This window comes from Eptesicus fuscus, chromosome 20 (genome assembly GCF_027574615.1).
Source record: "Eptesicus fuscus isolate TK198812 chromosome 20, DD_ASM_mEF_20220401, whole genome shotgun sequence".
In the NCBI taxonomy this organism is placed as follows: domain Eukaryota; kingdom Metazoa; phylum Chordata; class Mammalia; order Chiroptera; family Vespertilionidae; genus Eptesicus; species Eptesicus fuscus.
The window spans coordinates 50,151,045-50,176,199 of record NC_072492.1 but is presented as its reverse complement, the minus strand read 5'-3'; the positions used below and the strand labels follow the sequence as shown (position 1 = coordinate 50,176,199).

Here is a 25,155-nt window from a genome sequence, read left to right as displayed (position 1 = left end):
CACCCTCACCTGCTGGTTTGCTGTGTGACCTCAGGCCCCAGGCTCACCCTGTTGGAGTCTGTGAAGAGAGAAGCCCAGCGTGGCTGCTCGTGTTGTAACTGCAATTTCAGGATCAGAGTGAGTGAATTGACCACTAGCCCAGTGGTCGGCAAACGCATTAGTCCACAGAGCCAAATATCAACAGTACAACGATGGAAATTTCTTTTGAGAGCCAAATTTTTTAAACTTAAACTTCTTCTAACGCCACTTCTTCAACATAGACTCGCCCAGGCCGTGGTATTTTGTGCAAGAGCCACACTCAAGGGGCCAAAGAGCCGCATGTGGCTCGCGAGACGCAGTTTGCCGACCACTGCACTAGTGCAATGAAATCAGATAAAACAAACAAACAGCCCTGGCCGGTTGGCTCAGTAGGAAGAGTGCCGGCCTGTGGACTGAAGGGTCCCGGGTTTGATTCCCGGTCCGTGGACATGCCTGTTGCAGGCTCCATCCTCGGTAGGGGGCGTGCAGGAGGCAGCCAGTCAATGATTCTCTCTCATCATGGATCTTTCTGTTTCTCTCCCTCTCCCTTCCTCTCTGAAATCAATAAAAATACATTTTTTAAAAAGACAAACAAAAGCCAAGCAATGGCTGAGCGGGACCTGGACGTGGAGTCGGCCAGTGAACGCTGAGGCTCAGGAGGCCGTTTGCGGCCGGCGGGACCCCTCTCCGCCGCCGGGAGCTGCCTGGGGATGAGAGTCGGGAGGCCCGAGCGCTGGCGGCAGGAAGGCAGGGGCCTTTTTATAGAAAGTTCCAGAAGACGAGAGTTCCATAGCACGCGCCTCGGAAGTGCTGGCCCGGGAGCGCGGCCTGGGCGGCGGGTGGCCGCGCCTCTGAGCCGTGGGAGCTCAGCTGGTCTCTGAGCCCCAGATTCCCCGTCAAGGCGGCAGCACTCCCAGGGTCGTGGTGAGGTGACAGTGCCTGCGCGTGATAGGTGCGCAGCACGCAGTGTGCCTGGCCCCCTCGGGCACCGGGGACACAGCTGGACAGGCAACGTCCCCCTCCCCCCGGGTGTCGTCCCCGCCGAGTGCGGTCCTGCCCGGCCTGGTCCCAGAAGTCCCATCTCTGCCTTGGGGCCGAGTCCTGGTCCTAAAGATGGTCCGCTCCTGTCCCCACCCACAGGGAGTCGGGGGTGGGGGCAGCTCGCCCCCTCCTGTCTGAGGCGCAGTGACCCCTGACCGCCCGCCTCCTGTGCACTGTCCGCCTCGTCAGCAGGAGACGAATGTCTTTAACTCGGGGAGCTTTTCGGGAGCCGGTGAGAGGGAGTGCACCACCTCCAGGCCCCGGAGCGCGAGCTGGCACCTGGGCACAGCGGGGCGGGCGCCGAGGGGCAGCCGAGCAGGGTCACGGGACCACAGGGGGGCGGGGCGGTGGCAGAGGGCCCTGCCTGCGTGGGCTTGGGCGCGCTCTCCCCGCCGGGCTGGCTCTCAGTGGGGTTTGGGTGCGTGCGCACTGCATGTGGGAGGCGTGAGTGTGGACATGGGTGTGAGCGCACACCAGGGCGGGGCTGTGAGAACGCATGCCCTGTGTGTGCGTGTGGGCGAGGTGTGTGCGGGGTGCACATGGTAGCTGGATGCGGCGAGGCGTGGCGTGCGGGCATGCGTGGCCGCAGGAGTGAGCGTGCACAGTGTGAGGGCCCGTGTGCAGGCGTGTTGTGTGCCCGCAAGGGTACCGTGCATGAGCGCGTGCCTGTGCGTGCGCTGGCCGTGTGCACTCTGGGTCCCCTGAGATGACCTGGGACCACACGAGCATGCCCACGCGTGTGCATGTGCGTGCATGTGCTGCCGTGACGGGGCGGTGGGGCACGGGGGCCGTGGCCGTCTGTATGTGCCAGCCCACGTGTGCGTGGCTCCTGGAGAAGAAGTGTTTAAAAATGGAGCTGTCAGCCCCGAGCTGACGGGCGCAATCAGCAAAGTGCAGCGTCGGCAGGAAGGCGCTCCCTCCGTCACCCGCGGAAACGGCTTTGTGCTGAGGAGGCAGAGCGGCTGGAGCGGAGCAGTGGAGCCGACCCAAAAACTTCATTAATTAAAGAAGCTCATTAACGAGGGACATTTAATCAGCCCAAGATTGGATCCGCGCTCGCCTCCGCCATGAGCCAGCCGGGCGCCAAACGGGAAGCGAGGCCGCCTGCCTCCTCCGCCGGCCCAGCCTCCACGGTGCCCGCCGGGCCTGGGGCCAGAGGAGGGGCCGAGGCCGGCTGGACTGGGGGACCTGAGGGGGGGGGGGTGCTGGGGAGGCAGGTTCCAGTGACCGGAGTGCAGGAGGGGTGTCTGGGTCAGGAGTGTCCACCGAGGGTGATGCTGCCCCCTGCCGGGGGGCGCGCGGCAGTGCAAGCTGCACTGGGCTGTCACGTTGGGGGGATGCTGCAGGCGTGAGCGGGTAGAGCCCACGTTGCTGAACACCTGCGGGTGCCCCCACTCAGAGAAGGGCCGTCCCAGTGTCCGCAGGGCCCAGGCTGAGCACCCGGCGGTTGCGGCCGCACCTGGGACAGGGGAGCACGTGGCAGGGGTGAGCACATGTGGCTGTGGGCATGTGCAGAGTGTGTGCACAGGGAGTGTGTGTGCACAGGGAGTGTGTGAGTGTGTGCACAGGGAGTGTGTGTGCACAGGGAGTGTGTATGTGCACAGGGAGTGAGTGTGTGCACAGGGAGTGTGTGTGTGTGTGCACAGGGAATGTGTGTGCACAGGAGTGGGTGTGTGAGTGTGTGCACAGGGAATGGAGGTGAGAGCGATGCTGCTGACAGACCGCTTGGCTAGGCGGCGCTCTCCCCTGCCGGCCACCCTGCGCGGGGCTGTGGACAGAGCAGGCGCTCAGAGGTGCCAGCAGGTGAGGGAATGGGCGCCCCTCCCCCGAGGTGTGGATTCCAGACCCAGATGCCACTGACACGCCCGGGACCACAGGGGGTCAGGCTCTCGGGGCCTCATTTCCCTTCAGTGCCCCCCTCACTGTCGACGGGGCCGGACGGGGTCACCCACACAATCCCAGGAGGACACGCAGGGTCCCGCTGGCATCTTCCAGGAGCAGCTCGGCCGGGTACTGGGCCGCCCTGTGGACTCAGCAGCAAGCTCCTCTGGCTCCCCGTCCCGGCCCCCCCCCCCCCCACCTCGGTGCTGCCGCCGCCCGGTCCGCCCACGGCCAGTGTCCCCGCGCTCGTCTCCTGACCCTCCCGAGCTCTGTCCTCCCGGGCCCCGCCGGCTGGCAGTGCCCCGCCCTGCTCCTGGTCGCCAGGCCCCCGGCCCGCAGTCTGCAGGGTGGACAGTCCCCCCTCGGGGCTCCCAAAGGATCCAGGTGTGGGCCCCGCCCCTCGGACGTCCTCCCTGCTCCGTCTGAAGCACCTGACTGGCGCCAGGGTCCCCGGCCCCCGGGCCTCAGCGCGGCCAGGGCGCCCGCAGACAGGCAGGTCCGGGCCCTCCCAGGACATGTGACCTGTGGTCAGTAGGGCCCGTTCTCTGTCACAGGTGCGGGGTCCGGAGCCCCGAGCCTGCACCCTAACAGCCCCCGGTGCCGTGCTGCTGGTCCGGGGCCCCTCCCACATCCCGCTGTGTCCAGCTGCGGGCGGCCACACGGACTGTCCCCACCGAGGGCTCTGTCCCCGCCGGGGGCCTTGTCCCCACTGAGGATCCACCCGCGGTTCTCAAGGCCCCCCCCCGCCCCCCGTGTTGACTGTGGGACGCGTTACGTAAGCTTGGCTGCCAGACTTCCTCCCGGATTCCGCTCCCGCTTCCACGGGAGCTGCTCCCAGAGCTCCCAGCAGCCGCAGGGCACCGTGGCAGGAAGGCGGGCGTCTGGAGCCTCAGGCCGCTGGGCCCAGGCCGTGGGTGGCACCCAGGGGTGGGCCCTGGTGCCCACTCTACCTCCCATCCCCACCCCCACCTGCCCGCCTCATATCCTGGGCACCGGCTTAACCCCCGGTTCGTTGGCTAACGGAGGCCCTGTTCCTTCCTGAAGATGTGGGGGCGTGGGGACAGCTCCGGGCAGAGGCTGCCCTCCAGGCCCGCGGTCGGACAGGGTTCTCCTGGCACTCCTCCTCCTGGGGGTCACCGTGGCCGCTGTCCGTAGCTTTATCCTCACGGGCCCAACGCTGTGCCCTCCGCCCCACCAAGTGGGGGCCGCCGGTGCCACGGAGCCCACCTGCTCAGAGAGCGCGCCGTCTCAGCGAGCCGCGGGGAAGGTGGCGGAGGAGAAGGAGCGTCAGGGGAGCGGGGAGCCTGGAGGGCTTCCCGGGGGAGGTGTTCTGTGCACTCCCAGGGCAGAGGGGGCCGTCGGGAGAGGGAAGTCACAGCAGAGGACCCCTGCGCAGGGCCTGGGCCGTGCGGTGCCCTGTGGGCCGGCAGAGGAGGTGCTCGCCAGCAGTTCCCGATGGGGAGGGCGGCGATGCCGGGTCAGCCGAGCTGTGTGGGAGCCGCGGGGTGACTGGTGGTTTGAGGCCCGGCCTCGCCCTCCTCGGGAACCCTGCCTCCGGCTCCTTATCTTCCTCCCAGATGTCACCCCACCCCTGCCCTGGCAGCCCACGGCCTCACCCACCAGCCCTCACCCACCAGGCCCCTCACCCACCAGCCATCACCCACCAGCCCTCACCCACCAGGCCTCTCACCCACCAGGCCCCTCACCCACCAGCCCTCACCCACCAGCCCTCACCCACCAGCCATCACCCACCAGCCCTCACCCACCAGGCCCCTCACCCACCAGCCCTCACCCACCAGGCCCCTCTCCCACCAGCCCTCACCCACCAGCCCTCACCCACCAGGCCCCTCACCCACCAGGCCCCTCTCCCACCAGGCCTCTCACCCACCAGGCCCCTCACCCACCAGGCCCCTCACCCACCAGCCCTCACCCACCAGGCCCCTCACCCACCAGCCCTCACCCACCAGGCCCCTCACCCACCAGCCCTCACCCACCAGGCCCCTCACCCACCAGCCCTCACCTGCCAGCAGCCACCCATGCACACCGTGTATGCACCCCACGCCAACATGGGAGAGGCTTACGGTCATACTGGGAAAATGAGAGGCTGTGGACCAGGGGGAACGGGGAAGAAAGTGGGGGGACACTCAGGGTTCAGGGCGGGGCAGTGGGAACGGCCCAGGCCCGCCCCTCCTCCCCGGCAGGAGCAGCAGGCGTGGCACTCCGTGTAGGATTACACACTGGGGTGACTCAGGGTCCGGCCCACTGTGGGGCTCTGCCTGGATGTCCCCAAGGCCCCTCCAGGTCTCAGGGGTGGGAGCAGACAGCCCCCCGCCCCCGTGCCCTCTGGGCTGTCCGGGCAGCCGGGCACCAGACCCCTCGTGGAGAAGGGGGAAGGGAGCCGGGGCCGGGGCTGAGAGCGCTCGACCTCCCCGGCCCCGGACGAAGTGATGAGGGGTGGACACGCCGTCTGACAGCACTCATTAATAAAGGACATTAAGCGGCCTGCCAGGGACAGGGTGGGTCGGATGGACGGGAGGAGTGAGCACGCAGTGGGTCCTCGCCCCACCTGGGAGCCTCCCGCCTCCCTCCCAGCGAGCAGCTGGCTCTCCTTGGGCCGCTCTCTCCTGCCGCCTGGGGCACCCTCCCAGCTCCCGAGGAGCCCGCCTCCGGACCTCCTCTTGCTGGGACACGGGGGGTGACCGGGAGCCCGGCTGGGCAGCCCCACTCCCCAGGCAGAGCCAGAGGACGGGTTCACAGCCCAGCCCCGCGTGTCCTGGCCGTGTGCACCTGGGCAGGTAACTTCCCGCCCAGCTTTCCGTGGGGAAACGCCAGGTCACGGTATCGACAGTGACAGGAAAGTCACATCTTTATTGCTTAGCGCAGGGCCAGGCTCTCGTCAGCCGTCTGCCTGCGGCGGTCACAACTGCAGCCAGCATTTACTGAGCACCTGCTGTATGCCTGAGCCCTGTCAGGTGCTGCAGACTCAGCAGTGAGCCAGACCTCCATCTGGGGCCCAGCCCTCCATCTGGGGCCCATTCCTCCATCCGGGGCCCAGACCTCCATCCGGGGCCCAGTCCTCCATCCCACTACCCAGCCCTCCATCTGGGGCCCAGCCCTCCATCCGGGGCCCAGACCTCCATCCGGGGCCCAGCCCTCCATCCGGGCACCAGCCCTCCATCCGGGCACCAGCCCTCCATCCGGGCACCAGACCTCCATCCGGGGCCCAGTCCTCCATCCGGGGCCCATTCCTCCATCCGGGGCCCAGCCCTCCATCCGGGGCCCATTCCTCCATCCGGGGCCCAGTCCTCCATCCGGGCACCAGACCTCCATCTGGGGCCCAGCCCTCCATCTGGGGCCCAGCCCTCCATCTGGGCACCAGACCTCCATCTGGGGCCCAGCCCTCCATCCGGGCACCAGACCTCCATCTGGGGTCCAGCCCTCCATCCGGGCACCAGACCTCCATCCGGGGCCCAGCCCTCCATCCGGGGCCCAGCCCTCCATCCAGGGCCCATTCCTCCATCCGGGGCCCAGCCCTCCATCCGGGGCCCAGACCTCCATCCGGGGCCCAGCCCTCCATCCGGGGCCCAGACCTCCATCCGGGCACCAGACCTCTATCTGGGGCCCAGACCTCCATCCGGGCACCAGACCTCCATCCGGGGCCCAGACCTCCATCCGGGGCCCAGTCCTCCATCCGGGGCCCATTCCTCCATCCGGGGCCCAGACCTCCATCCGGGGCCCAGCCCTCCATCCGGGCACCAGACCTCCATCCGGGGCCCAGTCCTCCATCCGGGGCCCATTCCTCCATCCGGGGCCCAGACCTCCATCCGGGCACCAGACCTCCATCCGGGGCCCAGCCCTCCATCTGGGGCCCAGCCCTCCATCTGGGCACCAGACCTCCATCTGGGGCCCAGCCCTCCATCCGGGCACCAGACCTCCATCTGGGGTCCAGCCCTCCATCCGGGCACCAGACCTCCATCCGGGGCCCAGCCCTCCATCCGGGGCCCAGCCCTCCATCCGGGCCCCAGACCTCCATCCGGGGCCCAGTCCTCCATCCGGGGCCCAGACCTCCATCCGGGCACCAGACCTCCATCCGGGGCCCAGACCTCCATCCGGGGCCCAGCCCTCCATCCGGGCACCAGACCTCCATCCGGGCACCAGACCTCCATCCGGGGCCCAGACCTCCATCCGGGCACCAGACCTCCATCCGGGGCCCAGACCTCCATCCGGGGCCCAGTCCTCCATCCGGGGCCCAGACCTCCATCCGGGGCCCAGACCTCCATCCGGGGCCCATTCCTCCATCCGGGGCCCAGTCCTCCATCCGGGCACCAGACCTCCATCCGGGGCCCAGTCCTCCATCCGGGGCCCATTCCTCCATCCGGGCACCAGACCTCCATCCCACTACCCAGACCTCCATCCGGGGCAGCCCCAGTTGAGACCCAGGCTTTGGCCTGTCCACACAAACTCTCCTGGGACGGCTTATGTGGTAAAAGAGCCCCCTCTCCCTCACCTGGGCATCCCGCTGACCTGGCTGCTGCCACCTCCGCGCTGGCCCCACTCGCTCTCCGAGGCGCCCAGGACGTTGGGGCGTGAGCCGGGCCCACACCGGGGCTGAGGCATTGCCTCTGGAAACCACACCAGGCTTTTCCAGTTCAGTTACGCTCCGTGGCTCCGCGGGGAACCTGCTCGCTGGTGTACCCCAGGAACCTAGACCCAGGCCCCCCCACCTTGGCCCTCTCTCGGGCGCAGACATAACACCAGCCCTGCCGGCATCACCAGCGCCTCCTCACTCGGGGGCACCGAGGGCTCTCCCAGCCCCTTCCCGGCTCCCCGTCGTCACATTCCCGTGGGCGCGCGGGGCCAGGCCCCTCCTCGGAGACGTTCAGGTGACGCGCTGTCTGCCCAGCGGGCCTGGCAACAGAGCCGGAATCACCCCAGGACCAAGCCAAACCCGCCGCAGGATGGAGCAGCCCGACCTGGGCCCCGGGGTCCGAGGCCGTGGGCCACCTCCCCGGCGTCATTGTGTGTCAGCGTCACTCGGCCCGAATGGGACCCAGGCCAGAGGGGGCTGGGGACGTCGGGGTGAGTGAGAGGAAGCAGATGAGAGAGCCTCCCTCCCCCGGAGCCTGGGAGGAGGGGGCGCTGGGAAGATGTAATTTAGCGCAAGTTCTAATCAAATATTTATCAGCTAATTGATCTCATGGGCCGCCTCACCCGCACCCCCACCCTCAGTCCCACAATTTCCTCCGGGCTCTCCCTGCTCCTCCCTCCACCCGGGCAGCTCCCCCCGCCCCGCCTCCCCTCCTCCACCCTCGCCCGCCCTTCTCACGGGAGCTGGGGACGTCGCCAGCACGTTTGCTAACAGTGGGTCATGGGGCTTTGCAGGTGACTTTGGAGCAATGAAACGGGGCCTCTAGCATGGGCCGTGCATTCGGGTGTGAGAGTGTGTGTGTGTGTGTGTGTGTGTGTGTGTGTGTACGTGCATGTACGTGCATGTTTCCTTCCCCGGGTCAGGAGCGTGGACGCCGCCCCAGTTCCTGCAGAGAGAGGGAGGGACCCTCACCAGGGAAGAGGGAAGGGCAGGGCTTCTGCCTGCTAGCTGACAGGGGTCCCCCAGGAGTTGGGGTGTCCGGCACTGAGATGCGGAGGTTGGCGTTGGGGAGCAGGGGACCTCAGGCCTCCACCTCCAGGGCGGTGGCGGTGGCTGTGGGGCAGGGCCCGGGCCTGAGGGCCGAGCCCCCTGACTCCCGTCGCCCTGGGGTGGCCTCTCTGGGCACCTCGCACTTGAACAGCTGCTTCGACTTCCGGGTCCCCGTCCAGATTCACTCTCCATGGACTGCAGGCCCCGCAGCCCGCCCGGCGCCCAGCGGCAGGCGTGGGGGGTGACCGTGGCTGCGTGAACACCCCAGCACGCTCTCGGGAAGGGGCGTCTCCTGGGGAAGCTGGGCGAGGAGACAGGTGTCCGGCGTGCGGGTCTGTGTGAAGGGGGATGGCGGGGGCCCGCACAGGGTCCTCCCCGGCGTGGGGAGAAGAGCGGTCATGAGTGTCCGGCGTCCACGCCGCGCGAGGCGCTCCCACGCAGCTGGGCCGCTCACAGACACCGCGGGAGGCCGGAGCGCGCCTCGCCTGCTCGGAGGGGCTGCGGCGGGCCTGCCCTCGGCGTGCGTCTGCCTCGGGGTGGGGGGCCTTTTCCAGCCCAGGGCCATGTGGCTGTTTACAGCGTCATTCCCGGGCCACACGGAATTACCACGCAAACCCGGGCCTGCTGGATCCGGTCCCACCCTTCCTTAACTCGCCCCTAAGGCCGTGGCAGGGCCAGACCAAGGGGTTTCTCGGGCCGGGCGTTCCCCACCCAGCCCAGCCCTCCCCCCCACACCCCCAAACACCATAAGGGGCCCCAGTCCCTCCTCGGAGGCTACATGTATGCCCCACATCGCTGGTTCCCACAGCACCCCGATTTCAGGGGTGGGCAGAGTCCACACTGACAAGCCCCCGGGGGCAGTGTCCGGGCCCCCCCAGAGTCTAACCAGCCTTCTCTCTCTCCCTCCACAGGGCAGCCAGGACGCCACGGCTCCGCCTGAAGCGATGGCCCAGCCCTACCCCCCCGCCCAGTACCCGCCTCCGCCACAGAACGGCATCCCCGCCGAGTACGCCCCGCCCCCGCCGCACCCCACACAGGACTACTCGGGCCAGACCCCGGTGCCCCCGGAGCACGGCCTGACCCTGTACACACCAGCACAGACCCACCCCGAGCAGCCGGGCACCGAGGCCAGCACGCAGCCCATGGCGGGGGCCCCGACAGTGCCGGTAAGGGGCCCCCCAGACCGAGCTTCAGGGAGCGAGGCCAGCCCGTGGGTGGAGGGGCAGGGGACTTCGTGGGGGCCCAGCCTCGCAGCTCTTGGTCCTCACACGGAGCCTCTCTCCGTGGCCCCTGCTCAGCCAGGCCCAGCAGCCCCCGCCTCCCCTGGGAGAGGGAGCGTGTCCGGCTGCCGGTGACTGAATGGGCAGCTGGAGACACGCGGAGGCGGGCAGCTGGGCTCGCCCGGTGTTGCGGGGTGAGTGGGGGGGCTGGCGGCGGGAGAGGAGCCCAGGGCCTCGGAGCTGTCTCGGTGGCGGGCGCTCCTCTCGTTTCTAATCACTTGTAATCTACCTGCTTGGCTGCCCTCCAATCAGATAGCTTCATTATGTGGTTGTCACGCAGCCGAGGGAGACAGGCTGAGCCTGCACTTCCGATGTGAGCGTGTGGGGAGGGGTGGCTGTGCTCCAGGCCCCCAGCCAGCCCGGGCCCCCCTCCTGAGACCAGCCCTGGGACCCCAGCCTGCCTGGCCCATCCTGCACTCCCCCACCGCTGTGCTGGGGCTCTGGGGCCATCCAACCTCCCTGCTGGCTCCACGCCAGCGCTGGCTGCCCGGGCTGGGCAAGGGGCCAGCAGCTCCGAGCTGCCCGGGAGTGGCACTGCCCTGCGGCTCCTGATGGGTGCCCCCTCCACGGTGCCCCTCAGCCCTCCCCGTGATCCAGTCTGGCTCCCAAGGTGGACCCAATGGTTACCTGCCCTCCTCCCGCGGACAGCACCATCCGGCTGTGTGGGGAGAGCCCTCCCAGCTGCCCCCGGGCTGGACTGGACCCTCGTCTGGGGCCCCGCCAGGGCCCGTCCTCCCCGCCTGGAGCGTTGCCCAGCGGAGTCCGCGGGAAGCCATCAGCTCGGCGCCCTGCGTCCCTGGTGCGGAGTCTCCCACGGACGCCAGGCTTCCTGCGGTGGAAGAAGCCGGGCCCGGGGGCCGCAGACCTGGGAGGCCCCACGCTCCCCGCTGCTCCTGCTCCTGACGCCGCAGCCCGTGACCTGCGCGTGCTGAGGAGGTGAGCGGAGCAGGGGCTCGCCGGGAGCGTGGTGCCGGCCGCTGGCCTCTTCCTGACGGACTGTGGTGGACGGGGCACCTGGTCAGGCCTCACGACCTCCTCACGGACGGATGGGAGCCCGGATTCGCCCGGAAAGCGGACACTTGGGAGACAAGAGGGTCAGAGCGCAGCTGGCGCCCAAAGCCCGATGCCTGAGCGGCGGAAAGAGCCCGGCCTCCTCGGCTCCGGGGCCCAGACCGGGACCCGTCAGATCTGCCTTCGCTCGGCGGTACGTGGGCACCTACCGTGTGCCGGCACCGAACAGCACCGGGCAGCAGCGGTGAGCGGCCCTGCCCGTGAGGCCATCGGGTTCACCGGCCACGGACATGGAACTCGAAGGGGCCAGTCGTGGCCCCTGTGGCTGTGAGAGTCCGTGCCCTGAGGGGACCCCAGAGTCCCCGGTTGAAGTCCCCCTGAGAGAGGGGAGAGGCCCGGTGCGCCAGCGGAGTGCCCCCCTGGGGACGCGCCGGCCTGAGGGATGCAGCGACCCTCCTGCCTCCGCCCGGGGCTCCAGGTCCTGCGAGGGGCCGGGCTCTGCAGGCCGCCCGCCGGGGACCAGGAGGACAGGCCGTTCCCCAGGCCCCGGCCGGTGAGCAGCGCAGGGCGCGTCGCTGGACGGCTGGTGACCCAGAGCTGCCGGAGCCTCGGCCGCCGCCTCGGGCGGAGCTGGAGCCAGGGCCACGCCCCGTCCCGCTGTAGACTCCGGAGCCGCCTTCTCCCCGAGAGGCTGCCCACGCCGCCACCCGGAGGCTGAGCGCCTGGGCTGCTCAGCGTGCCTGCCCCTCTCTGAGGTCCTTCAGCTCCGCCAGCCGCCGTGCTCAGATCGGGGGCCCGGGCGCAGGCCGCACGAGCCCCGCTTTTGTCCGGACCCACCTCTCCTGTGTGTGGACCCCCTGGTCGTCTTCATGCTTTTGGCCAAGGCAGCGAGGGACACGGGGTGTGGCGGCCAAGCCCGCGGCGGACACCCAGCTCTGCCCGGGAGGGGCTGCCCGGCGCCCCAGGGGGAAGAAGACGTCGGAACGGATGGCTGGAGCCGCCCTCGGAACCCGCCTCCTCCGAGGCCGACGGGCCGCCCAGCGGGGTGAGCCACATCGGGCAGCCGGCTGGCGGCCATCACACAGCACAGGGGTTTTGAAGGAGGGGCGAGGGCACAGGGCTGCACAGAAAGGAGCTTTGCAGACCCGCTCCGTCTTGTCGCACGTCGGCGAGCCTCGCTCATGGCGGCACCGGGCACGGGTCCGCGTCTGCCGCCCGAGGCCCCTGGGCCCACGGCCCCTGCCCAGCACCTTCTTGGCCTCCCCGCTTCCTGGCCTTGGGGAGGCCCAGGTGGAGGGGGCTGCAGACTCCTCGGAGGGTGGCCGCATCGGAGGCCCGCCAGGGCCGGGTCCTGGCCTCGGAGGGGTGAGGGGTGAGGGGGAGCTGACACAGAGGAGGGCGCAGGAGCAAAGCCACCGAGACGGGCGGCGGCGCGGGCTGCCTGGGCCGCGGTGATAAATGGTGGGCCGGCCGCGTCTCCCCGCGGGCAGCCAGTGTGCCGTGACACGCCGGGGTTTCTCAGCACATCGTACAGTTTTACACTCGCTGAGCCCCTTTATCTGCCGGCGCAGCTGCTGGGGCCCGGCGCCTTCCTTCCCGGTGTCCTGGCCCTTCCCGTCCCCACGCCCCCTTCTCCCGCCTCGCCCTCTGCTGCTCCCCTGGGGGCTCGGGGGGACCTGGATCTTGTTGACACCAGTGGCCTCCGCCTCCTGTGGTCCTCCCGGCACTCCCCACGCAGGGCTCCCCTGTCTCCAGCCAGGCCTCCTGGCCGAGTGAACCACTGCCCTCTGCTGGCCGGCCGTCAGCACTGCATTCCCTCTCCAGGCCACCAGGGAGACCACAACCACCCGTTTGTACAAATTCGCTGTGGGCTCAGGGGACCTACCCTCCGCTTTCGCTCCCTCGGGCAGGGCAGGAGGCCCGGGTGGCTTTGCTGGAGGCAGGGGTCCGGGAAGCCGACCCCGAGACAAGGATGCATCCCAAAATAATACGGGGGGGCCAGGGCCGGGGCAGGGGGGCAGACAGGCATGAATCGAGACAAGAAAGGGAAGGAGGAAATAGAGGTTATGTGCTCGTCTCGTTACCCCCTCGGTGCTGAGCTCACCCCCACGGTGGGGGGTGGGGGCAGAGGGGCCGCATGGTGTCTGTCCACCGTCCTGTCTGTCACCACTAAGGATGGCTGCTGGGCGGAGACGCCCCCACTTGCCTTGCCCGTGGGCAGAGCCAGGAGAGGGAGTCTCCGGCGGTCACTGGCAGTTCTGGCAGGTCCCTGTGAGTGGCACACAGCGGGCCTCGGGCCCTGGCGTCCCGGTCCTGGAGAGCTGGCCGGGCACCTCGGTCAGCAGCCGCTCATCACCCAGCAGCGCTGATGGAGCACCCACTGCGGCCTTTGGCACGGGCGCGTCTGCAGGGAGGGACCGGGCTCAAGGCCGGCCTGGCGGTGAGCTGGCGCCCGTCCCTGGAGAGGTCCCCCAGGCGGGCCTCGTCCCCTCGGCTAGCGCCTGCTCCCACCAGACACCGCGGTGCCTCAGACCTCACCCCAGCCCCGTCCTCACGGGGAGCTGGGGGGGGTGCAGGGGGGTCGGGGGGGTTGGCGGCAGCATTGCTTCCTGAGGCCAGGCCTTCCGGAACCCTCTGCGGAAACTGTTTGAGTCCAAGTGAGGACCAGCTCCCGGGACAGAACGGGTCACTGTGCCCCCAAAGGGCTGGGAGGCAGCCCCCAGTGACCGTGGGGGGACAGCACCCCCACGATGTGTGTGCCGGCGGCGGGCTCGGCAATGCCCACTTGGTCATCAGGCCTTGAATGGTCCCGGAGCTGAGGGACCACGGTCAGACCTGGGCCGAGCGAGGAGGGGACAGGGCCGAGGAGGCCGGGCGTGGCGCTGGCGTCCGGGCGCAGCTGGGCACAGGCCTGGAGGGCGCCGCGCTGCGGCCGAGAGGCTGCTGGGCCGCGTCCTGTGAGCGTCTCGGCCCAGTTTCCCTGGCAGATCCCAGCCCGGGAGGAAGGGTCCGAGGGGCTGGGAAGGACCTGGTCTTTGACACCCCCCCCCCCCCCCGTGGGATGGGAGCTCACACCCGGTCCTCTCCCACAGCAGACGGACGAGGCGGCCCAGACGGACAGCCAGCAGCTCCATCCCTCCGACCCCACAGAGAAGCAGCACCCCAAGCGGCTCCACGTCTCCAACATCCCCTTCCGGTTCAGGGACCCCGACCTGCGGCAAATGTTCGGGGTGAGTGTGTGCGGGCCCCCCATTCCGGTCCCCGCCGCCTCCTGCCTCCTGGTCCAGCCAGTCCCGACCTGAGCCTGTGGCAGGGAGGGAGGGACGAGGGAGGCCTTCGGGCTTCCTGGGTGCCCTCAGGCCTAGGCCGCGCCCAGCAGGTAATGAAGCTGCTGCCGCCTCTGGCACGGGCTCTGGGCCGTCTCCTCAGAGGGCGCCCCTGCCTCGCCAGCAGGCACCTGCTCCCTCTGCTGTGTGCGGGGGGCTGGGCACCCGGCCTCCCTGGGCTGCGCCTCGGGCTCCGGGACGATACACAGTTCACGGGAAGCAACGCCTGACCGTGTCCTTCCTGGCTTCTCCGGGGCCGACCCGGAGGCCGTGCCGTTGGGTCCAGCCAGCCGCGGCCGCAGGGAGCCGGGACCCTGTGGTCCCTTCGTTTGCACGTGCCTGAGCCCCGCTGGGTGCGGGACTGGAGTCCTCAGATGAGGAATCTGCCCTTCCCCCGCAAACACCCCCCCCCCGCCCCCCCGCACGCACACACACACACACACACACACCCTCCGCGCACACGCACAACCACACCCTCCCCCGCACATGCACACACACACACACACACCCTCCCCGCACACACACACACACACACACCCTCCCCCGCACACACACACCCCGCACGCACACACACACACCCTCCCCCGCACACACACACACACACACCATCCCCCGCACACACACACCCCGCACACACACACACACACACCCTCCCCCGCACACACACACCCCGCACACACACACACACACCCTCCCCCGCACACACACACACACACACCATCCCCCGCGCACGCACACACACACACACACACACCCTCCCCCGCACATGCACACACACACACACACACACACACACCCTCCCCCGCACACACACACCCCGCACACACACACACACACCCTCCCCCGCACACACACACACACACCATCCCCCGCGCACGCACACACACACACACCCACACACCCTCCCCCGCACATGCACACACACACACACACACACACACCCTCCCCCGCACATGCACACACACACACACACACACACACACCCTCCCCACACACACACACACACACACACCCTCCCCGCACACACACACACCCTCCCCCGTGCACACACACCCCCTCACACACACACACACACACACACACACACACACACACACACCGCTCCTGGCCCTGGAGCCGAGCAGCTGCCAACCCCCCTGAGCCTGGGCCCACGTAAAGCGCTGCGTAGAGTCTGGGGGCCCCGGGCCACCCTTATCGCCGGCCCTGGGGGACCGTCACTCACTCAGGGCGGCACCTCCCCGCTCTCGGTGGCAGCCTTGGGGTTGCCTGGCTGGCTGGCTCCACATCGCCTCAGTGACCCGTGACACCACCTCCGGGATGTTTCGGGGTGAAGGGGAGCCCCATCATTTTACACATTGGAGGCCTCGGGACCTCACTGGCATTGGGGGGACCTGGTCACAGCTTGAGGGTCTCACGTGCCAGCGAGCGAGACAGGGCCGCCGTCAGCTCCGGGCGGCGAGAGGGCAGGAAGGGGAAGGCAGAGAGGCCGGCGCCCCGGCCAGTGTGCCCTGGTCGGCAGAGGGGCCTGGGGTCCAGTCACCGCGGCGCCCCCAGCCCGGCCCAGCCAGCACGGGCGCAGCCACGCAGAGCCCCGCCGTGGTGCCCTCTCCCCGCCCCTTCCCGCGGGGAGGGCCTTCCCACAGCCCTTTACCTGTTGGTGTGAATTCGGGGGCCGGCAGCAGCTGTGGCAGAGAAGAGAGGGACACGGGTGACGGCGACGCCCTCACCTGTCACCAGGCACAGCCCCGCTTGTGGGCGGGGCCTCGTTCTGGGGGGAAAACCCCTCCACCAGAAGGCGGGTTAGGGTCCCTGTCCCCCAGCTACACGGAGGAGGGCCCAGGGCAGAGGGGCAGCGGCGAGGGTGTCCGGGGAGCAGGCTGCCCGGCCAGCAGCCCTAACCCACCGTCCCCTGTCCCTCCCGCCCCCTCTCTGTCTCTGCAGCAATTCGGGAAAATTTTAGACGTGGAGATCATTTTTAACGAGCGGGGCTCCAAGGTGGGTGCCGCCCGGAGGCCGCCACCATTACAGCGCCGGCTGTAGGGCCGCCAGGCTAGCGTGTGACATGTGCGTCCCCTTCCTGGAGAGCTGCGCGCCCGCCCGAGGACCCCTGAGCGACACGGGTGCCTGTATGCCCTCCTCCACCCCCGCCCCCTGTCTGTGTCTTGTCGTTGCTGCTGCTGCTGCTGCTTCCTTCTCTCTAAGCTGCCGGGACCTCTCTGTCCGCAGGGCCGCCCTGGGGCGGGGCCTGCCTGGGTCAGCCGGAGGCTGGGGCGGGGGGCAGCAGGGGGCAGGGGGCAGGGGGAGGGTGCCCGGCAGAGATGAGCCCTGCTCCCTGCTGTGGGAAGAGAAGACACTGCCCCTCCCCCCAGGCTTCTAGGGTGAAGGTGTTGGGCTGCCCCTCGGGTCCTGAAACCCAGCCTCGGGCCCCAGGTGGGCTTAGGGCGACAGGCCTGGACCCTGGCAGGACTTGGCCTGTCCCCTGGGAGAGTCCAGGTGGTAAGCTCAGGCCGGGCTCAGGCCAAGCCAAAGGCTGCCCCGCCTGGGCCGCACCCCCTGGCACCCCCTGGTGGCACCAGGAAGACCCCTGGGCTGCGGTCTCTCCTTCAACTCAGCCGACTCAACCCCCCTTCTCTCTCCCTCTCTCCCCCCGCCCCCTGCCCCGCCCCCACGCCTCCTCTTCTTCCTTCTCACCCCGTGTCTCCCGTGTCTGTCCTCTCCGCTCGCAGGGCTTCGGGTTTGTCACGTTTGAAACTAGCTCAGATGCTGACCGGGCCCGGGAGAAGCTGAATGGGACGATCGTAGAGGGACGGAAAATTGAGGTGCTCAGATAAGTGTGCTGTGGGGGGCACCCACCCAGTTCTCTGCCACCCTGTGGAGCACCAGGCCAGGGTCTCCCCCACTGCCCCCCCCCAGAACAGGAAGTTGGGGGGCAGGGCCACACTGAGGCCGGAGCCCAGCCCATCACTGTCCTGTCAGGGTCTAGAAGTCAGGATCCCCCAAGGTCCCCCCTCCCTTTCCTCTCTCCTTCCTGAAGGAGAACCCCTAACTCGGCGGGGGGGGGGGGGTCAGCCAGACCCTGGGAGGACCCCAGAAGTTGTGTGTTGGAGGCTTGGCAGCTCCAAGGACCACAGCCAGGCCAGTCTGCCCTCCAGCTGGGAGGGGCCGTTGGTCCCCGACCCCCTCACAGGGAGCGGCAGCTGCCTCCCGCCCCCCCCCCCGCCCCCCCCCCGCTGCCTGCCCTCACCCCACGGGGTCAGCAGCAAGTGGCCAGGGCCTAGATGGGGACCCAGCCCAGAGGAGCAGCGGGAAGAGGAGGCAGGGTCCCCCGACAGACAGCCAGGGTGGGGCCGGGAGGGCTCGGCGGCCAGCACGCAGGAAGGGCCGGGGGGAGGTCGGGGGGACCTCTCTATCCACCCTGGGCCAGGCTGTGGCCCAAGGCCCCCCAGGGCTGACGTGCGCCCCTTCCTGGGTTCCACGCCGGCTGCTCTCTGCTCCCTTCCGAAGAGGCCTTCCTCCTCCTTCCGCCCCGTCCCGCCCCTGGGCAGGGACCCCCTGCTAGAGGCCTGGAGAGTGGGACCCACCCCCGTGGCACCCGCCTGCCCCGCCCTCCCGGGCCTCGTCTCCCGTCTCCCGTGGGCACATCAGAAAGCTCTGGCCTGGGGGGATGGGGGGAAGGTGGCCGCCTTGGTGCCCGCAGCCTCCCGGGGTGGAAACTGCCCTGGGGGCAGGTCTGTTAGTGGCCTGAGGGCGCCCTGACCAGAGGCCACCAGCCAGCGTCTCCCGTGACCTTGGGGCTTGGCTTGTGGAACAGCCGTGTGAGGTCAAGAGCCAGGTCCAGACACAGTGACTGAGCCGGGGCCGGGGCCAGGCCGGGCCGGACAGTAGCCAGTGCTGGGGTGGGGGGTGGCGGGGGGAAGGCTCCCTGGAGGCGGCGGCACCGCAGAGAGGAGGCCAGGCTGGCGCAGCGGCTCCTGCGCCTCCGCCTGTTCCCTAGAGCAGGACCTCCTTCCCACCCCGGCCGCCCCCTCCCGGGGCGGGGGGGGAGGGGGGGAGCGCAGAGCAGGACTGGGGTGGCCCGTGGCCCCGCGGAAGCTAATGTCCCCCTCTCCCCCCACTTGAGCAGGTCAATAACGCCACGGCCCGAGTCATGACCAACAAGAAGACGTCGAACCCCTACACCAACGGTAAGGCGCCCGGGAGGCTGCGGGGCCACCGCCGGCCGGGACGCAGGCCCTGGAGGCTGGCCTCGCTGGATGCTAGGTGCCCTCCTGTCGGAGGGGGGCGGCACCCCACGCGTGCACGGCCGCCAGAGGCCGCACGGACAGGCTTCGGCACTCGGGCTCAGCGGCCTGGGGTTTCATTTCCGAGCGCTGAGGGCGGCCCGGGCGGAGGCGCGGGTGTGAGTGTGTGAGGAAGGCGGGCAGGCCCGGGCCTTGGGAACACGGCGCGGTTGGGGCCGCCAGAGCGAGCCCCGCTGGCCCCACCGAATCGTCCCGCCGTGCACCGGACCCGGAGCCGAGCAGGCGCGGCCGGTCCGCTTTGGAAACGCAGCGCCTGATGCCGAGTGCTGGCTGCCAGGGAAGCTGAGGGAAGTTCGCTGCGGCTAACAAGCTCGCCACGTTTGGGCACAAAACAAGGGACCACCAGGTGGGTCCCGGCTGCCTCTGACCTGGGGCCCCGACAGTGCACTGGGCCAGCGTCGGCAGGCGGAGGCTCCAGGAGGTCAGAGTAACAAGTGGAGGTTCCGGGGCTCCAACGTCGGCAGGCGGAGGCTCCGGGGCAGCTGAAGCGCAGCCCGGCCTCAGAGCGGGCGGAGAAGAGCCGCGGTGGAGCTGGGAGGCAGCTCCGGTCATTGCCTCTGGGACTCTGCTCCGTCCTGGATCCTTCCCCGAAAGACAGCCCTCGGGCCTGGAGGTCTCCCCCGGAGACAGAACCTTTCTCCCCCCTCACCGGAGGTGTACGCGTGTCTGACCCAGCAGCAGCGTTCAGGCACAAAGTCTGCCGTCGTGTGATGGGACCAGGGACGGCGGCCCACGGACAGTGTGGACAATGGCCCCGGAGGAGGAGGGCACCGCCCAGCAGTGGGGCGCGCTGTCTGAATGCCTGGGCCAGAGCATGCCCTCACCCGGAGGCCTCCGTTGTGCCCCGGGTCCCTGGTGCCAGGGCAGCCAGCCCGGAGCGGCCGGCTTGCAGGGAGGGAGAGGCTGGTGAGGGTACCGCGGGGCCAGAGAGGCAGGAACGCGGCTGGCTCCACCACGCACCAGCCCTGTGACGCAGGCTGCTGCACCTCGCAGCCTCCACTTGTGCATCTGTGAAATGGGAGGGTGGCCACCGGCCTCGGGGTGGGTTCTGAACAGCGGCACGCTGCCAGGTGCCCGGGAAGGGCCAGCTGTCCTGTCCTCATCACCTGAGGCCGAAGGCTCTCCTGACCCAGCACCTCGCTGGCTGCTCGGGACACACACACGGGGACAGCGGGAGAGGACTCGGCACGGGGAAGAGGGGCCCGGGAGCTCGTCGCGGGACAAGGCGCTGGGGCAGGCGGTGGGAGGGGGTTTGGGCAGAGGCCCAGCACCTGTCTCGGCCTCTGACCCTCCAGGCAGGCTGCCAGGTGCCCAGGAGACAGCACCCCCAGGAATGGGCCCTGTCGTGCCCCCCCACCGAGCCTGCAGCTTACACACCGTGCTCCACCCTCCCCTCCTAATCCTCCTGCAGGGACGGCAGACCCCGGGGGGTGGCACTGGTGCCCTTCTGGCAGGAGAGGCCCAGGGCATGCTGGGAGGGCCGTCATTTAGAAAAAGTCAAGAGGACACCTAGCCGCATGGGTGGGCGTGGTCTGGCCCCTGTGATTGGGGAGCAGGAAGAGCCCAGCCGGAGGCTGCAGCTTTGGAAGAGGGGCGGGGGTGGGGATGGGGTCCCACCTCCTGTGCCCACCCAGATTGCAGAGGGAGGGGCCCCGCCCTTGGGGGGGATCTCAGCCCTTGGAGGGGGGGGTCTCAGGTGCAGTGTGCGGTGGGAGAGGAGGGGGAGATGGTGATGGCATCCTTGCTTCTGATCTAGGCTGGAAGCTCAACCCGGTGGTAGGCGCAGTCTATGGGCCTGAATTCTATGCAGGTAAAAGGCTGAAGCGGCCGGGCGGGGCTGCTGGGGGCGGGGCCTGTGGGTGTGGTCAGGCTCTCGGGGGCGTGGTCGGGCGGGGCCTGTGGGTGTGGTCAGGCTCGCGGGGGGCGTGGTCGGGATGGGGCGGGGCCTGTGGGTGTGGTCAGGCTCGCGGGGGGGGGGGGGGGGGGGGTCTGTGGGTGTGGTCAGGCTCTCGGGGGGGGGGCCTGTGGGTGTGGTCAGGCTCTCGGGGGGCGGGGGCGGGGCCTGTGGTGTGGTCAGGGCCGCGGGGGCGGAGCGGGGCCTGTGGGTGTGGTCAGGCTCGCGGGGGCGGGGCCTGTGGGGCGTGGTCGGGATGGGGCGGGGCCTGTGGGCCAGGCCGGGCATGGCTTGCCCTCACCCTGTCTCTGCCCACTCACGCGGCCCCTCCCCCGCCCGCTCTCCTGCAGTGACGGGGTTCCCGTACCCCACCACGGGCACGGCCGTGGCCTACAGGGGCGCGCACCTGCGGGGCCGGGGCCGGGCCGTGTATAACGCGTTCCGGGCCGCGCCGCCCCCGCCCCCCATCCCAACGTATGGAGCGTGAGTACCTGGGAGCGCCGGGAGGGAGGCCTGGCCAAAGGCCCAGGGGGTGTGGGGAGGGAGGCCTGGGGCAACCAGACGGGGTAGGCAGCCTCTCCTTATATGCGGGGGGGCCTTGGGAAGCCCCAGATCCTGGCGCTGCAGCCACGTTGTGATGGGCAGGACCCCAGGCCCACCCTGCCACTGGCATGTAGGGGACACCTGGGGCCCCAGCGGGTGTTTTCAGTGGGGTCCTGGCTGGCCCTGGAGTTCAGTGCGGCCCTCTCAGCCCACTGCACCTTTCCCCTGGGGTCCAGCCCCCATCCCATGGGGGGGCCGCTGCCTGGGGCGGAGGGGCGGGGGTAAGCAAGGCGGGCCGAGGGCCCTGGGTTTGTGGGAGAGGAGCTGACGGCAAGGCTGTTACTCTATTGTTATACCAAACAGGGCCCTGGAGCAAACGCTTGTTAAAATGCCAGTCCCATGGGCAGGGCTGGCACCCTGCCCCCTCCCTCCTCAGCAGCCTCCGGAGCCGGCCTACCCCTCTCCAGCGTTCCCACCACTCTCTTGTCCGTTTGCTTCCAGGGTCGTCTATCAGGATGGCTTTTACGGTGCTGAGATTTATGTAAGTGCAGCCCCAGGGGGCGGGGGGGGGGCCAGCCTTGCTCCTCTCCAGGAGCCATCCGCGGCTTCCGTCCCTGCCCACTCCCCCCCAACCCGGCTCCTCTCCCCCTGCCCCTCTCTCCTCGGAATCCAGGAGGGCGAGGGCACTGCACCCCTGGGACCTCACACAGCCACGTCATGCAACAGCCCGATGAGCCACCAGCATGCCCCCCCATTTCACAAGGCATTGTGTCCCTAACCAAACTGGGGTCCCTGAGGAGCCACAGGGGCAAGGCCTGAGAGGAACAGGAGGCAGGGGCTCCTGGGCAGACCCTGGGGGATCCTTCTCCCCCCCACCCCTTCATGGGGCCGCACTCACTGTTCCTCTGGCTCAGAGCCCCGCCCCACACACAGACCCGGCCCAGCACAACACGCATTAGTGCCCGGGCGTGGTCGGAGCTACTGCCCTCCACCCTTCCCCTCGGCCAGGATGGCACCCCGAGTCAGCCAGGGCTCCCCGTGCCCCTCGGGCTCACTGGCCTGGTGGCAGGGGTGCTACAGCCCCGCACACACCCTGACACGCAGCGGGTGCCCACCTGTGTGTGGGACACAAAAGGGGATGAGTGAGTGAATGCATGATGTGGGCGGACACTCTGCCTCCCCCCCCCCCCCCCCGCCCCACACCCTGCTGCCGGGCAGTGTGCGGTCCTCAGGCCTCCCTTAGGCCGCCACCCCCCCCCAGCCCGCACCTGCTACCCAGCCACGGTGAGGGTGGGAAGGCCGTGGCCGCCCCCTAAGCCCTGTGATCTCCCCCTCCCTGTGCCCCGCAGGGAGGCTATGCCGCCTACAGATACGCCCAGCCGGCCGCGGCCGCGGCAGCAGCAGCCTACAGCGACAGGTACGCCTGGGGACGGTGCCCACACAGACCAGCAGCCCCCGCTGCTCAGGGGCCTGGGGATGGCTCCCCACGTGGGCGCAGGGTCTGGATAGAGGAGAGCAGGTCGGAATGGGCCTGGCGACCCCAAAGCAGCTCCTGCAATCCCTCCCTGCTCACGATGGGGAGGCGCCCCCCCCCCCCCCCACCCCCCCCCCCCCGTTCTCAGGGAGCAGACAGCGCCTCCCCCGAGCTCGGAGGCCCCCTCACCCGCCATCCTCCGTGCTTCCTGGTGGAGGTGGCTGTGCCCGCCGCCTCCGGGTGTGACGGGACTGGGCGGGGGAGGGGCGTGGCCCTGAGAGCAGCTGCCTCCGCCTGGGGGAGGCGCTGTGTGTTCTGTGGTCAGGGCCAGGGGTCCCCCACCGCGGCCCAGGGGCACCCTTCCCCGTGGGCACTCGGCCCATTAGCCCCAGAGCCCGGGGGAGGGCACATGGCCGCACCCTGAGGCGGTCAGCCGTTGCTCTTGTCCAGGGGGCGGCTCTGGCCTGGGGACCGCCTGGCCCTCCCTCCCGGTGGGCGGCGGCACCCGTCCCAGCCACGCCTTCCTCACGGCCTCTCGGGCTCAGGTGTGGGTCAGGTGCACAGCAGGCCCTGGCCCGGCCCCGGCCTCTGAGAACCTGGCATTTCACCCACGAGACGTACTGAGTGGGAGGAAGGTCATCGAGGGGCACGCTGCCGCCTGGTGGCCAAGACCCTGCCCCCCCCCCCCCCCCCACCGCCCCCCCCCCCGCGTCCCCAGACCTTCCCATCTCTGAACCCCGTCCCCGAACGTGGCCTCCTTTCCGGGGTCTTTCCTCCACGTGCGCTGTGAGGCCCCTTTTCTGGTCCTGGGCACCTTGCCGAGCAGGTCCCCCAGGTCAGCACAGTGGGGGCGCCGAGAGGGTGTCCAGCGTGTCCGCCCCTCCTTCCAAACGGGCAGGGAGGACAACGGGAGGGGGCGCCAGGGAGGGACCCCGCCCAACATGTCTGGGAGGAGGTGGGGGTCTGCTCCCCCCTCACCTGCCTCCCTCGCCCCCACCCCTCCCTGTGCTGTCTCCCCAGTTACGGCCGAGTCTACACAGCTGCCGACCCCTACCCCCACCCCATCGGCCCCACGGCCGCCTACAGCATCGGGACCATGGTAAGGAGGCCGGCGGGCCACGGCGGGGGGCCGGGGGGCCACGGGGGGGGGGGGAGCTGGGACACCATGGGCCTGGTGGCGGGAGCACCCAGGCCTGCATCTGAGCTGGGGGTGGGGACTTGGCCCTCATGCCCCCGTGAGAGAGGAGGAGGCAGGTGTGCCCTGCCGGCCAGCTGCCCAGGGACGATGTCCGGCCCCTGACGCATCCCGGCCGGGGGGGCCTCCCCTCCCGCCAGGAAACCCAGCCCTTCCCACAGCCGCTCCAGAGGCAGGCAGGGCCCTCGTGTGGGTGTGTCCGTGCCCCCCCACCCCCCACGTCCTGTCTTCCCTGCTGTGCCTCTCCTCAAATGGAGGTGGGGAACAGGGCTGCCCGCTGTTTCTCACCCCCTCCGCCGGCTCCTGCCTGGGGGCCCTCCCTGGGAATGGGGCGCTCTCCCGGCCTCTGCCCGCTCCGGGGACAGCGCACCCCTGAGAGCCCGTGTGTCTGTGTGTGTCTGTGTGTCTGTGTGTACGCCTGCTGTCAGCACATAGAGCCTGCTCACTCTGCCCCGCAGCCCGCTCCCCGTGGACACCTGCCCCTGACCGCCCCTCCCCCGGCAGGCGGGGCGTTAGCGCGGGGTCCAGCATCAAAGATGAAAACGCCTCGGGTGCGTGGGGAGGCTCAGCCAGGTGGGCGTGTTTTCACCTCCTCTGGCTCTGATGACGCCCTCCCGGGTTGTATTTTGTGTTTTTGATTTTTAACAACCTCAGACACCCCAGCCGGTGGGTGAGTGCTGGCAGCCGGAGAGCGGCCCCTGGGAGGCCACCCCCTCCCGGATGGAGCGGACGGAGCCCTGCGCTGGGCTCCCAGCCCCTTGGCTCCAGGATCAGCTCAGCCCTCCACGCGGCTGCTAGCTAAAGGCCCTCGTGACCTCTCAGAGGGCCCCCATTTAGGTTTTTTCTCTTTTTAAGGTTTTTCTATTTCCCCCCCAACTTTCCTGGCCCTTACTGTTCTCTTGCCTTTTCTGACAAAACTGGTGGGCGGGGTGGGAGGTTCCTGTAGAGGCCTCCCTGGCCCCCGGCCCCCAGCCCAGGAGCTGAGCCGGGACAGCGAGAATGTCAGAGAGCTGTCGGCCCACCTGCCCGAGGGACCCCGGGAAGCCGAGGCCGGGGAACCCTGACAGGGCCCCCCCCTGCCCCCCGCCATGTCTGGAGGGACTCAGACCCCACAGCAGTCCTGGGACCCCAGGAGTCGGGCCCCTGCTCAGACCTCCCGGCTGAAGGAGAAGGGGCAATGAGGGGCCAGGCAGAGCCACAGTCCCCAGGACACCCCACACCTCTCACCCAGGAGCCGTGGCTGAGACGCCCGCCCCAGCCAGAGAGGAGACCCCGGCACCAGAAACAGGCCCAGCTCCCCCCCCACACACACACACACACACGTACCCTCCCTCAGCCAGAACAGCCACACCCACCCGCCCCAGGCAGACCGCGATGGGGGCAGAAAACGGGGTTCGCTGTTCTCTTTTTGTTCTTCCTTCTTCTTTTTTTTTTTTTTTTTTTTTTGCTTTTCCGCCCCCTCCCGGAAGGCGGTACTGATTGGCTGTTCTCCATCTTTGATGTTGCAGGCAGGCCTCTGCCGAGGAGGGCACAGCCGCTTCACCCCCTACTAG

At 69.3% G+C, this 25,155-nt stretch overlaps 1 protein-coding gene across 4 annotated transcripts; it reads left to right on the top strand.

The window, feature by feature from the left end:
* The first annotated feature begins 9,492 nt into the window (after positions 1-9,492).
* On the top strand, positions 9,493-25,155 carry RBFOX3 (RNA binding fox-1 homolog 3). 4 transcript variants are annotated; one of them, XM_028130466.2, is made up of 11 exons: positions 9,493-9,744; positions 13,962-14,099; positions 16,137-16,190; positions 16,922-17,014; positions 18,319-18,379; positions 20,253-20,306; positions 20,741-20,873; positions 21,297-21,474; positions 22,283-22,350; positions 23,428-23,506; positions 25,111-25,155. In XM_028130466.2, exons 1-11 carry the CDS (start codon positions 9,523-9,525, stop codon positions 25,153-25,155), a joined length of 1,125 nt encoding a protein of 374 aa, XP_027986267.1. In that variant the 5' UTR covers positions 9,493-9,522. The 4 variants fall into 4 exon arrangements, with proteins under 4 accessions (XP_027986267.1, XP_027986269.2, XP_027986264.2 ...); XM_028130468.2 differs by having other exon boundaries at positions 9,523-9,744; positions 13,965-14,099; positions 21,435-21,474; XM_028130463.2 differs by having other exon boundaries at positions 9,523-9,744; positions 13,965-14,099.